General features: G+C 43.2%; 2 protein-coding genes across 5 annotated transcripts; both read right to left on the reverse strand.

Annotated features, from left to right (window-relative positions):
- Positions 1-33: 33 nt before the first annotated feature.
- On the reverse strand, positions 34-1,998 carry uts1 (urotensin 1). Its single transcript, XM_076155018.1, has 2 exons — positions 1,317-1,998; positions 34-927 (listed from the first exon to the last, which is right to left on the reverse strand). The coding sequence occupies exon 2, from the start codon at positions 922-924 to the stop codon at positions 475-477; it is 450 nt and encodes a 149-aa protein (XP_076011133.1). The 5' UTR covers positions 925-927; positions 1,317-1,998; the 3' UTR covers positions 34-474.
- A 723-nt stretch (positions 1,999-2,721) lies between these two features.
- mpv17 (mitochondrial inner membrane protein MPV17) lies at positions 2,722-11,535 on the reverse strand. Of its 4 annotated transcripts, none has more exons than XM_076155015.1 (8): positions 11,498-11,535; positions 10,686-10,766; positions 8,953-9,068; positions 8,131-8,223; positions 6,951-7,046; positions 4,307-4,339; positions 4,152-4,204; positions 2,722-3,633 (listed from the first exon to the last, which is right to left on the reverse strand). In XM_076155015.1, exons 2-8 carry the CDS (start codon positions 10,756-10,758, stop codon positions 3,564-3,566), a joined length of 534 nt encoding a protein of 177 aa, XP_076011130.1. In that variant the 5' UTR covers positions 10,759-10,766; positions 11,498-11,535; the 3' UTR covers positions 2,722-3,563. The 4 variants fall into 4 exon arrangements, with proteins under 4 accessions (XP_076011130.1, XP_076011131.1, XP_076011132.1 ...); XM_076155016.1 differs by lacking the exon at positions 11,498-11,535 and adding an exon at positions 11,332-11,491; XM_076155017.1 differs by lacking the exon at positions 11,498-11,535 and adding an exon at positions 11,426-11,444.
- Positions 11,536-11,618: the final 83 nt, after the last annotated feature.

The raw sequence follows: 11,618 nt of genomic DNA on the forward strand, positions 1-11,618 counted from the left end.
GTCTCTGCCTCCTGCCCCCAGATCCTGCAGAGGTACATGACACTGTGCAGGATCACTTTAACACTTTAACTGGCCAAAAAGCTTCTAAATGATATCAGAACATGATGCAGAACTAATTTTGGTGCCATCAAAAACCCAATTTCTGCAGCAATGACGCACACGGAGCCTTACTGGTGTGTGTGTGTGTGTGTGTGTGTGTGTGTGTGTGTGTGTGTGTGTGTGTGTGTGTGTAAGGGGGGGTGAAGTTGTCTGGGCAGTCCGTTTTCCAGATTTTCCATCAAAGTATTTCGATGGCACTAAAATTTTACATTTCAATCACGGGGTGCTGTGATGCGTGAATTGGCACCAAACTGTGCGTAAAAATGGCGTAAAGGCTGGCAGGCGCACAAAAACAAGAGGAAAGAACTAAAGTCAGAGGTGTGGGATGCTGACAGGGGTGTGGCTGTTTGTTACACGGATGCTGATTTCAGAACTTCATTTTCCGATCTCGTCCAGGATCCTGCGGTTGAGCTGAGCCTGCTCCCTCTGGTTCTCCATGTTGGCCATCTGGATCATATTCCTCAGCAGGTGGAAGGTCAGGTCGATGGATATTGGCGGCTCCTCGCTCCGTTTCAGCAGCTGGGACGTGGTCCTCGCTCCTGCTGCTTCTTCTTCATCCTCCTCGTCATCTGCCGTCTCCTCTTCAGGTGGCAGCAGGCGGAGAGGGTCCCGGTTCCGCCTGTGGAGGAACTTCAGGAGGTTTCCCCCCAGTAGATCGTCTCCGGCCGCCGCGGCTTTCAGGAGCACCTCGTCGAGTTGCTGCGTCCGGACGCGGCCGCTTCCATCCAGCCAGCCGGGGAGGACGCGCGGTCTGCCGGCGGCGGGGCGGAGGTGGGACGAGAGGAGGACAGAGGAGAGGAGCAGGAGCAGTGGGACGGACTTCATGTCCTGAGACCGGAGAGGAGATTCAGTACAATCGTTAATAAAATGGAAAGATCGAGTATCATGCATCACGCATAAAAACAAACAAACATAAAGCAGTTAAAATAGTTCTTGTTGAGGTTGTAGCTTGTTCTACTACTAGAAGTGGATTAAATTCCCTTTAAATAGTGTCTCACACACGTTCCTTAACATTCAAATCACTCTCAAGCAGGAAAAAATGAGAATAAAAACAATTAACGATAGGTGGAAACTTCGAAGTCAAACTGAACAGGGAGGCACCTGAACTCACCGCGCGTATATTGGTTGTTTTGCGCGTCAAAATGATCCAAAATTGACGATATAATCTGAAACAAAGCTTTTAAAAACATGAAACAAAGTAAAAATTTCAGACTTACTTTCTTATCTTCAGATGTTGGGACGGAACTTTGCCTTCAGGCTGAGATGATCAGGTCGATCCCCGCAGTGCCAAAGCCCCAGTGCGCGGCGTTTGGAGAGGACGGAGGGTTTTATACATCCAGCCGCCACCTTTGACGTCAATGCGAGCACACACAGCGGAGGGGACAGTGGACAGACATCGGCCCAAAGACAATCAGACCCGAGAGGCAGCTGAGGATGCGGTGATGACTCAAATAAGGGTGTTTCCTCCCTTTATTCCCACTTATCTTAGTCTAAGTGATTTGCTCCCATGGGTGCTCCTCGTGTGGGCGCCTAGATGTTGGGGATCCTTCATCATGGATCCTTTAGTTAAGGAAGAAGAGCCAAGAGGATTCTCAAAATGTTGCTCACATGTTGCCTGCACACACACGACATCAGTGAAGTTAGAACGACTCTGTGAACTATCCGTGGTGCTGAAGCTGACGGTGGTGACGTCACTGGTGCCCGTTCAACTCCTAAACATGACTGAACACCCGAACACGTTACACAGGAAAGAGACATTCCACAAAACTACCTCAAACTGTGAGAATGCCCTCCAGTTCGCACAGTAGCATCCCAACAGGGTGACTCAGCGTGCTACAGTTCAAATGCTAATTGTATTCAAAGTTTAACATCACACCTAAACATACTATTGTTCAGTATCATAGCAGGATGAAGTGCTAAAATGTTACATTGGGGATTGGAGGAATTAAAATGTGTAAAATTATTTTAACAATGAATTTTGGTGCAGTCCATATTCTGTAAGTGCAACTATAAAACATGCTAAGTAAATTAGCGTGCCAATAACCATAATTAGTGTTTACATGCTAATATATAGTATGTAATATGTAACCATGCATGACAAACATGGAAAACACTAAAAACTTTGTAAGGTTTTGAATTTTTATATTTTTCAAGTATTTCTGTTATTGCAGCGTTGCACTGAGCAGCAGAGCCACTAGCTGCTAACGTGGCTAAAAATATGAATGAATGTTGGCCTCAGACAGTGTGTGGACTCCAACTTGGACTCTAAACATTTGAAACACAGATGTCACGCCACATGGAAGCCACGCTGAGGCACCAACACGACTATGTGTCTTCATTTAATTACCTTGGCAGGCGCGTGGAGACGCAGCGAGCCCCGGTGCAGAGTCACAAATGGAGTCTAACTTTGCTGGAGAGAGGCCGGTTCCTCCTCAGGGAGCAGGAGATTTGGCAGTTTTTCCAGTGGATTCGTCAGACGTTTCTCCACTGCCTCTGCCTCATATAGCCCCAGTGTGTGTTAGTGTGGAAGGATGTGTGTGGATATTTGGTTGACAGCCCAGCAACCAAACAACCCAACCCATCCAGACCTAAGTTACCAAGGTCAAACACAACAACAGCAACAGCACTTTGTCAACTTTATTCTGCTGGATGGCAGATAGAACATGAATGTAGAGCGTAAGTGTACAGATTCTATCTACATTGAAGTATAAAGAAACAAATTTACCACCTCAAGTCATCAGAATCCAAAGAAGCTACATGGATAATTACATTTTTGAGCATTGATTGATAAGATCTGAGCCCTTTTCGCCAAGAAGGAGGTTTGATCAGTTTCCAACAAGAGCTGAAAGTCTGGTGGGGCCAAATCATCGATAAAGTCGGGGTCTCAATCTAGTTTCATGGACCCTTTCTGTCCATCTTATACAACTCAGCCTTACCTCTGTTCTGGGATTTTGTAAGTTTTAATCACCGAGTAGTTCCGCAAAAATGTCTAACCCACTGTATCAGATGCAGAACTTATCAATCAAGCCTTAAACTGAACACATTTTCCTGAGCCAGTTGGAGAATCCTGGAATGGACCAACTTGACCTGTAAATCCTCCTTTAACAGCACTTACTTCCAAGTAATTGACAATAGAGATTGAGTTGATTGGTTAAGTTTTGTAGATGTTAGAGAGTGTGTGTGGGGGTGCATGTGTGTGTGTGTGTGTGCGCTCCAGTACCTCTGCCTTTTTCCATAAATACCACAAATGTGAGTTTGACTCTCAAGTGTGAATTTGTCATTCAGCGTAGACGAGCCACTTTCTCCCGACCTTTTACCAGTGAGTCAGTCACAGTTTTACACATTGGAAATATCAGAGGAGAGTAAGTAATCCTAAAGAAAGTTATCTGCAGCCCATCTCACACTTCAAATCCGAGTCGTCGTCAGTAACAGAAGCAACACGGGCAGGAGAGTGGGACGATCCCTCACATCTTATTGGCCTTCCAGCTCAGGTAGGAGTTCCAAGCCACGGCGACAATCTGCACCACAGCCAACCTACAAGAGGGACGACCATGATGAAATGAATCATTTAGACGTGTTTCATGACATTTAGCAGGGATTTCTTGATTGAAGAAAATGGGACAATGTCAAATTACAGGAGCAGACTGAATTCTGATTTCGAAAAAGCTTTAAAACCTTTTCAGATCTTGAGTTTTGATACTGTATATTGTTATAATGTAATCTATAACATATGACATCATGTTGTGACATTTAGTCTGATACATTTTATGTTTTGCTGTCTATGTGCTAGACGGTGAGTCTCATTTTGCTTTACGAACAGCTTGTACAAACTGGAGCCAGGGTGAAGAGTAGAAGATAGACATCTGTCGTTTTGTATCTGTTAAAGGCTGAAGTAGTTACGTTAGAGCTTCCACACCTTGAGTTCATCAATGAATTACCAACTACTTTACCATACAGATCTCAATTCTGCAAGCCCAGTTTAGATTCTTATTCATAACTTTTCACTACATTATTTTGTTTTATGGTCATAATGGGCCAATATAGGCACTTACCTGTGGTGTAGAGGAATAAAATAGAAATTGGTGATCTGGACAGCAGGCCAGAGCTAAAAAAAAAACACAAATCACAACAGAATCAACAGAAACATAATGAAGAGAAAAGGGACAAGTCGATCATAAATGTCGATAAAATGACGGGGAGAACTTACGTAGTAGTTGGAGATGAGGGCGTCTGTGTAGTCCTGTGATGGAGGAAATATAAAGTTAGCTCATCGTAATCACACTGAGGGCGAACACTTTAAGAGTCAATTGAGGGTCGAGCTCAGAGAGAGAAAGCAGCAATATGTGTGTGTCATGAGTTTGAACAAGGCAGATGGTGCATGCTTAGTATTTGATAAATCCTAAAATAAAATATGCTTATCATTTTTATTGACTTCATTTGATATGCTTATTATTTTCCTCTTATTTTTTGATATGAAACAAGAACAGAAAATGGATAGAAACATATACTGGTGACACTGTGACCACGCGCTGTCAGTGGTCTGTCCCTACCACTAGGGGGCTCTACTTACTGTAAACAATGGGATAAAGTTGAATATTTTTGACACAAGAAATAAATATCTTCTGATGTGAGTGGAAATAAAACCCAGGAGGAAATTGGTAATTTAAAGAAAAGCTTTAAATATGGAAACACAAAGAACTCAACGAATCTAAAGATGGATAAATGTTCATGTTAGAAATGAAGCAGCTGGTTGTGGATTTGCTCTGTTGATCGTCACTGTGAACTGAAACCCAATCAACATTTCTTGAAATTCCACAAAGGGAATTAAGTTGATTGAAACAATATTCCACTGATTCTTGGACACAGGAACATAATCCTTCGCTGCTGCCGTAGCGTATACACAAACACACAAAAACACCATGCCACACCACATTCCCGTTGTCGCGGGCTTAAAGGTCACTTCAAGTTGTCTCGACATATAAACAGGAAACCAATGTTCCTGCTCCATTGTTTCCTTCTGTTTGATGGTTGAACTGTTTTCTAATTAAGGCTAAACAAGCCACTTGGCCACCTGAGGTGAAATCACTAAAGCCCATCCCTGCGTCAGAGCGACGTCATACTTGTGCCTCCTGAACTGAAGACGCCTCGTCACCTCCCTCATCTGCCCGTTTGTCCATTTTATGGGCGCACACTCGCCTTTCTGGTTTCACCCTCTAGCTTTAGTCAGAATTTATGCCAGGTTATGTTATTTACTTTAAAGTTCCTGGCAGTTTAAGGCCACGCGGAGCGAAATCCCTCAAAACAACAGCAATTAGAAAGCAGAAAATCTTTAAAATCTCAAAAAATATGAATGTAAACGTTAAAACTGACTCATTTATTTTCTTTCACGTCTGGTAAATTGATTGACTAATTATGTCCCCAGCTTACACATACAGGGGTGGGGGGTCTATAAAAAAACCCAACAGCACATAATTAAACATCACAACACATCAGCGCTGCAGCAGCCATATTCAGGTGACCTTGGCCTTTTAATGACTTTAAGAGAGAGAGAGAGAGAGAGAGAGAGAGAGAGAGAGAGAGAGAGAGAGAGAGAGGGAGGGAGAGAGAGAGAGAGAGAGAGAGAGAGAGAGAGAGAGAGAGAGAGAGAGAGAGAGAGAGAGATTCTGTTTCCTTGTGCGGAGTTAGAGGGATGAAGGATGTTATGATAAAGAAAATAATTCACTGCAGCACATCCCAGTTAGATATTACTACGCAAGGCTTAGAACTTATCAATCAAGAGGGTTTGTACTGCTTTCTAGCTCCTAACTGAGGGACTATATATAAACTGAATACTTTCCTTTACTTTTCCCTTGTAGACATATTTATTTATTGTTGTACAGGGAAAGTTTTAGCGCTGTAATGCCGGAAGCCAAGCAACGACATTTCGTTGTCAAGACTCACTGTTGTGTTTTTTGTGCAACGACAATAAAAGGAAGTCTAAGTCTTAATAATTATATTATTAGTATTAGTATTTGACTCATTCTTCATCTTGTTGTCCGTCTATACATCTCTCATGTCAAGGCGGTGATCCTAAATTAAACAAGTGACATTAACACCTGCTTAGATTATAAATGGACTTTCAATGGACACCTTCCCATTTAGGCTATCTGGACGCCGCTCACTCACTCGCACTGACGTCACACTCGGCCCTGTTTGGTCGCAGCTGCATTGACTTTCACCTCACATTCCCTCAGTAGCCAGCCGGTTGTAATGAGCACATTTGTCATTTATTTTCTGTCTTTTCTGACATTTACCAGCTTGGCCTTTTAGGGTCGACCCCCATGCTTCCCCCTTTGTAAATAATTGATCATGATCAGTCTCGCAGGGTGATGGACGCTTGAGCTACAGGCACCAGGTGACAGCGGCACTGACGGGGCGTTTGAACACCAACAGCCGATATACATTTCAACAGGCAAACACACACACACACACACACACACACACACACACACACACACACACACACACACACACACACACACACACACACACATATGAGTCACTATGGCTATCCCCCCCTCCCACCTCCCCCCTCCTGTCTCCCTCTTCTCTTCCTCCAACAGAGGAAGAGAAGAGGGAAATAGCTTCTAATAATACAGAGGTGAGAGCAGGAGTTCAGCTACCTTCACAGAAAACAAAACTTTTTAACAGATCACAAAAGGAGTTCTTTGCACTCTTTCGGTCAGATTAAGCAAATGTCTTGGGTCCGGGCTTGAAATTTGACAGATTTAAAAGACTCGATGTAGAATGACAGGTCAAATGATTATGATTGTCTCAGTATGCAGTGTTGGAAGAGGATACGGCGTTCTTACCCTCTTCAACTTGGTCACGTTTTCCTCCACTGTTAGTCCATTTAGAGTTCCGGAGATGGAGAGGAAAGCTCCCAAGAAGCACGGAGCAAAACACAACTACACACAAACACACAGATAACAAAAAGAAAGAATAGAACAAACTAAGAAGACTCTTGGACAGCATATAGAGATTATGGCCGGACGTGGATGTATGCAACAAGTGCGCTAAGCCTCAAGCGTAACGTTTGAATTTTACCCCATCAAGTGTGGACATGTAGGTTTACTTCAATAACACTTCCTTCCTGCATGGTAGGAAGATAATTCCTTGATCTCTGTTTTGTTGTTTGCGTTGGTATGTCTCCTTACATAAATACGTTATGCAGGGATGACGCAGGTCGACTGTAAATGGTTCCAGTCACCAAATGGCACTTCAGTTTCTATACTGAGGATGAAGGAGCAGCGTGCGGCGCCATCGCATGACTATTCCAGCGTGAGAGAGGAACCTTTGCTGCCATAAATATTTCAGCCAGAGGGAAATATTGCCGCTCTCATTCCTACTTTGTCCTGTCTTTACTCTGACATGGGTTTCTCCTACACTGACTTTGTTTGCAGGAAAGCTGAATGTCAGAACAAAATCAGAACAGAGCAGAGGACCTTCAAGTATCAGCACCTCTAAAACTGCCTGTTTTCACTCAATAGACACAGTGGTGCTGCAGCATTTCTGAGTAAGTACTGTATATCCATGTGTTTTTGCAGTTAAAAGCTTTTAATAAACAGTTTATTCTTTAATTATTGTGTTTAAATATGGATTATTTAGTACATTTTACTGCTTATAGTTACAATATTTGTGTGTAATGTCATGTATCATGTAATGTTTAGATGCAGTTTAATCCTAATATCATAAGACCTCATTTGAACAAGGATTTAACATGAGATAACTAATGGACCTCCATCTCATAGCTATGAGAGAAATCTCTGTAATAGATAAATATAAATAACTGTTGACTGAAATTGGCAAACAGGAAACATAATAAGAATGTTCTCCAAATCTTCCTCTTATTGCCTGTTCAGATATAGATATGGAGACATTTCAGCTATGAGTCATCGTCGGTGTCTTATTTTTTGGGCGGGAAGAAAGATGACAGGAAGTGACAGAAGACAAGAGGGAGACGAGAAGACAAGATGCCTGTCCTCTGCTCACCTGGTCCACCAGCATTTTCTTCATGGCAGCACTTTTACTTCCTCCGGTCACGAGTCTGTCCAGCACCTTGTACCAGCTGCCCACGACCGGACCCTGGGAAGGAGGGAGGGAAGGAAGTAAGGAAGGAGGGAAGGAGGGAAGGAAGTAAGGAAGGAGGGAAGGAAGGAAGGAAGGAAGGAAGGAAGGAAGGATCATTTCTATTTATAAAATATTTGTTGCAAAAAAAATTTCCAATAATAAACAACAAATGTTTTTACGAATCATATCTAGGACATACATCAGAGACTAGAATAGAAGTAATCCTGGCGATCAGGATTACGGAGTGAGACTTTAATCATGCTGGAAAGTGTGTGGCTCAGTGGTTTATGCCATAAATGTACTTTATTTTAAAGGGGGAAACAATGGATCTGTTGGGAAGCAACAGCATCTGAAGCTAAATGTAGGTGACAACTAATGAGTCATAACACTGTGTCTCAATACAAATTCATTCCTATTTGTGGTTACAGGTTTTTAAGACAAATATCTCAACTGTAATCTGACATGTCAAAGCCTGTCAGAGCCGATCGAACGATTAGAGAAACATAAATAAACTTTGCCTACGCGCCGCTGATGTCAAAAATGAATCCAGCAGGTGCAAAGTGGATTCTGCTGCTGTCACAGGACACGATTGGGGGAGTTAACATGAAGGAACACAGACACAGACACACACACACACACACACACACACACACACACACACACACACACACACACACACACACACACACACACAGAGTGTGATTGTCCTACCAATACAGCAGGGCAAGGACAGAGGAGACTCACCACAAAAAAGAAACCGATGCTCATCATCTTGGCCGTCCGTTGCACATTATGATGAGCCAATCCTCTTCTTTCAATCAGCTGCTGAGAGATGACATCACCCACGCCCACTAAAGAGCCTGGAGGTGAGACAGGGGCGAGATACGGTGAGACCACAGAGCAAAGACATACAAGGAACACTCTCCCTCTGGAGCAATGTACAAATACACCAGGCTTTAATTAACCACAATGCAATGCAGCTGCAGGTGAGGTTGAGCCGACATACATGCCACTTTGTAATGCACACGGCAGCTGGTTTGTAATGAACCAATATGGAGATTATAAAGACTAATTGATCGGGAAAGAGAGAGAGAGGGAGAGAGAGAGATTCCTTAGACAAAAGTCAAAATATTTCCTTTTTTACCTCTAAATCAACAGCAATTTATGCATTTTCTATACAATTATGGATCAATTAACCAATACAAATCAATACTTCATAAAGGAGAGAGTTACACTGTAGGAAAGGTGAAAGTTAGAGTGGAGGGCTCGGGGGCAGAGGCCCATATTCATGTCAGCAAGAACGTGGCAGGTAAGATGGAACTTCAGTCTACAGGGTGCAATAAAACAAAAACACAGCTGTCAATTTAACCCAGGATGAGATAATAATCCAGGGCAGACTTTACGTCCTAACTTATTAAAAGCCAAATCAAAAAGCCGTTCAGCTGCTGCAAAAAAACTATTGGCCCAGAGCTTTAAACTGCACAGACATAATGTCAGTGCGGCCCACATACCACTGTTAAAAACTGACAGCACAGGGTAATAACACAGAGCCAGCTGAACAAGAGGGAGCCTAACCTTTCCTTAAAATGTCATGGGGGAAATAATAAAGGTAGTAAGGGTGACAAGGTGGACACACACAGGCACACACACACACAGAAACCGAAAAAAAAACCCCTGAAAATGTCACTTGTTCACCTTGAGAACAGTGAATATGCACATTTCCTACATCGATGTGACAAACAGCAAAACATCAGGAGGAGAGAGAACTGAAGCTGCTTATAGAGCAACATGCAGGTAAGAAATCACTCAACGTGCACTTCAGGTTTCATCAGGTCAACAGATGTGTGAGTGAGTGAGGGTGGAAATACACAGAAAAGGTTCAGAGCCTGATTCCTGCTGTGTTCTACTTTCCTGTGATGTAATGTTGTAGGTTGTCAATTGTGAAATCTCCTTTAAATAAAATAATGACAAGTGCATTGTGGTCATGTGATTTTTCCTGACTTTACGAGTCAACGAGAAGCACCTGAACGCACCACCGAACAACCAACTGGCCTGCAAGTTACTGAGAAGCGGGAAGGACGGTGTGTCATCATGAGCTCGAAACTCAAAATGCATCTGCACCACCTGTATGTTGTACTCTGGCTCTACCTAGTGATGATTAAACTGTATTACACTGGAAAACATACTTGGCAGATGACAGTTCTCATGCATGTGATGGGTCGATCAGAATCAGACTAAGGAGAGACCGATGCCCTTCGGTTCAAGGGTCTGTGTGTCTACGTGTGTGTCTGTGTGTGTGTGTAAATCTCTATCTCTTTCTGATGACCGATACTGGGCTGCATTGTGTGAGCTCAGCTGGAGCAAAGGTCACACAGCTCAATATGTGCGACTTCAGACCCTGTTTGAGTCACTGACCTACAGATGAACTGAACTTACGAAACTCCCCATTTGTACGTGTTTGTGTGAGTTTTCCATACCAGCCGTCACTATCTGGACTGTCCATGGGTATCTGGTCATCAGAGCCTGGTAGGATCTCCACATGCCGGCCATCCTGCCCACTTCAAGACACACACACACACACACACACACACACACACACATACACACACACAGACAAGTCACTATGTGCATCCAAACATGAGCCAGCTTGATAATGGTGAACTTGTGACAAACTAACCCACCCCCTTACGGGCGCACAGTGTGACTCAAATCAAGCCTTCCTGCCTATTTGGCACACGCTACTACTAACAGCTTGGCTAACTTGTCGATTGAAAAACGTTTATGTGTTGTATGCTGTATGTAAAATGGAAATTTCGTTTAATTCATATTAGCAATTGATAGATCAGCTCTCCACGTGTTTGGTAGAGGAGTTTGAAACCCCGACAGTAAAGGTGGTTTATCAAATTAAACCACCTTTCTTTATGGATTTAATTATTGCTGAATAGAAGTATGGAGTCTAAAGGTTTGTTTAAAATAATAAGATATTTTCTGTCAGACATGTATGTTTGCCGTTGGCGAAACCAAAACATGAACTGGACATGAACTCTTGCTTCTAACGACAGCCACTAATCAACAATGCTGCGTTCAGCTGTCGTAAACACGAGTTCCAAATTAACTTCCTACCTGGAAATACAGTCAACACAGAATCTCTGCGCTCTCAGCAGAGAAGTTGAAAAATTAAAGACACCGGAATTTCGTGCTTACAAACGCTGCTTACGTTGCAATCACTGACTGTCAGTTCTGATACAATACTCGACAAAGTAGTGTGACTGTGAAGTGTTAGACGTTCCTTCAACCGGCAGCGGCACTGACAGAGCAGCCGGTGCTGCCTTCATTGGCCCTCATCAGTCCCGGTACCTGCCGTCCTGTACAATGCACTAAGATGAATCCAGAAAGTACATTATCCTGAG

Source organism: Genypterus blacodes, unplaced genomic scaffold (genome assembly GCF_046128005.1).
Source record: "Genypterus blacodes isolate CSIRO-AG114 ecotype Tasmania unplaced genomic scaffold, CSIRO-AGI_Gbla_v1 ptg000064l_1, whole genome shotgun sequence".
NCBI classification, from domain to species: domain Eukaryota; kingdom Metazoa; phylum Chordata; class Actinopteri; order Ophidiiformes; family Ophidiidae; genus Genypterus; species Genypterus blacodes.

What these genes read in the sequence shown, in the direction of transcription:
- uts1 (XM_076155018.1), bottom strand. Translation starts at nt 924, where the DNA reads ATGAAGTCCGTCCCACTGCTCCTGCTCCTCTCCTCTGTCCTCCTCTCG.
- mpv17 (XM_076155014.1), bottom strand. Translation starts at nt 10,839, where the DNA reads ATGCACATAGTGACTTGTCTGTGTGTGTGTATGTGTGTGTGTGTGTGT. An exon ending in ACGTGACCAAGTTGAAGAGG is followed by an intron (nt 4,340 to 6,950) that starts GTAAGAACGCCG and finishes CCTCCATCACAG; the next exon opens with GACTACACAGACGCCCTCAT. An exon ending in CCCTCATCTCCAACTACTAC is followed by an intron (nt 4,205 to 4,306) that starts GTAAGTTCTCCC and finishes TTTTTTTTTTAG; the next exon opens with CTCTGGCCTGCTGTCCAGAT.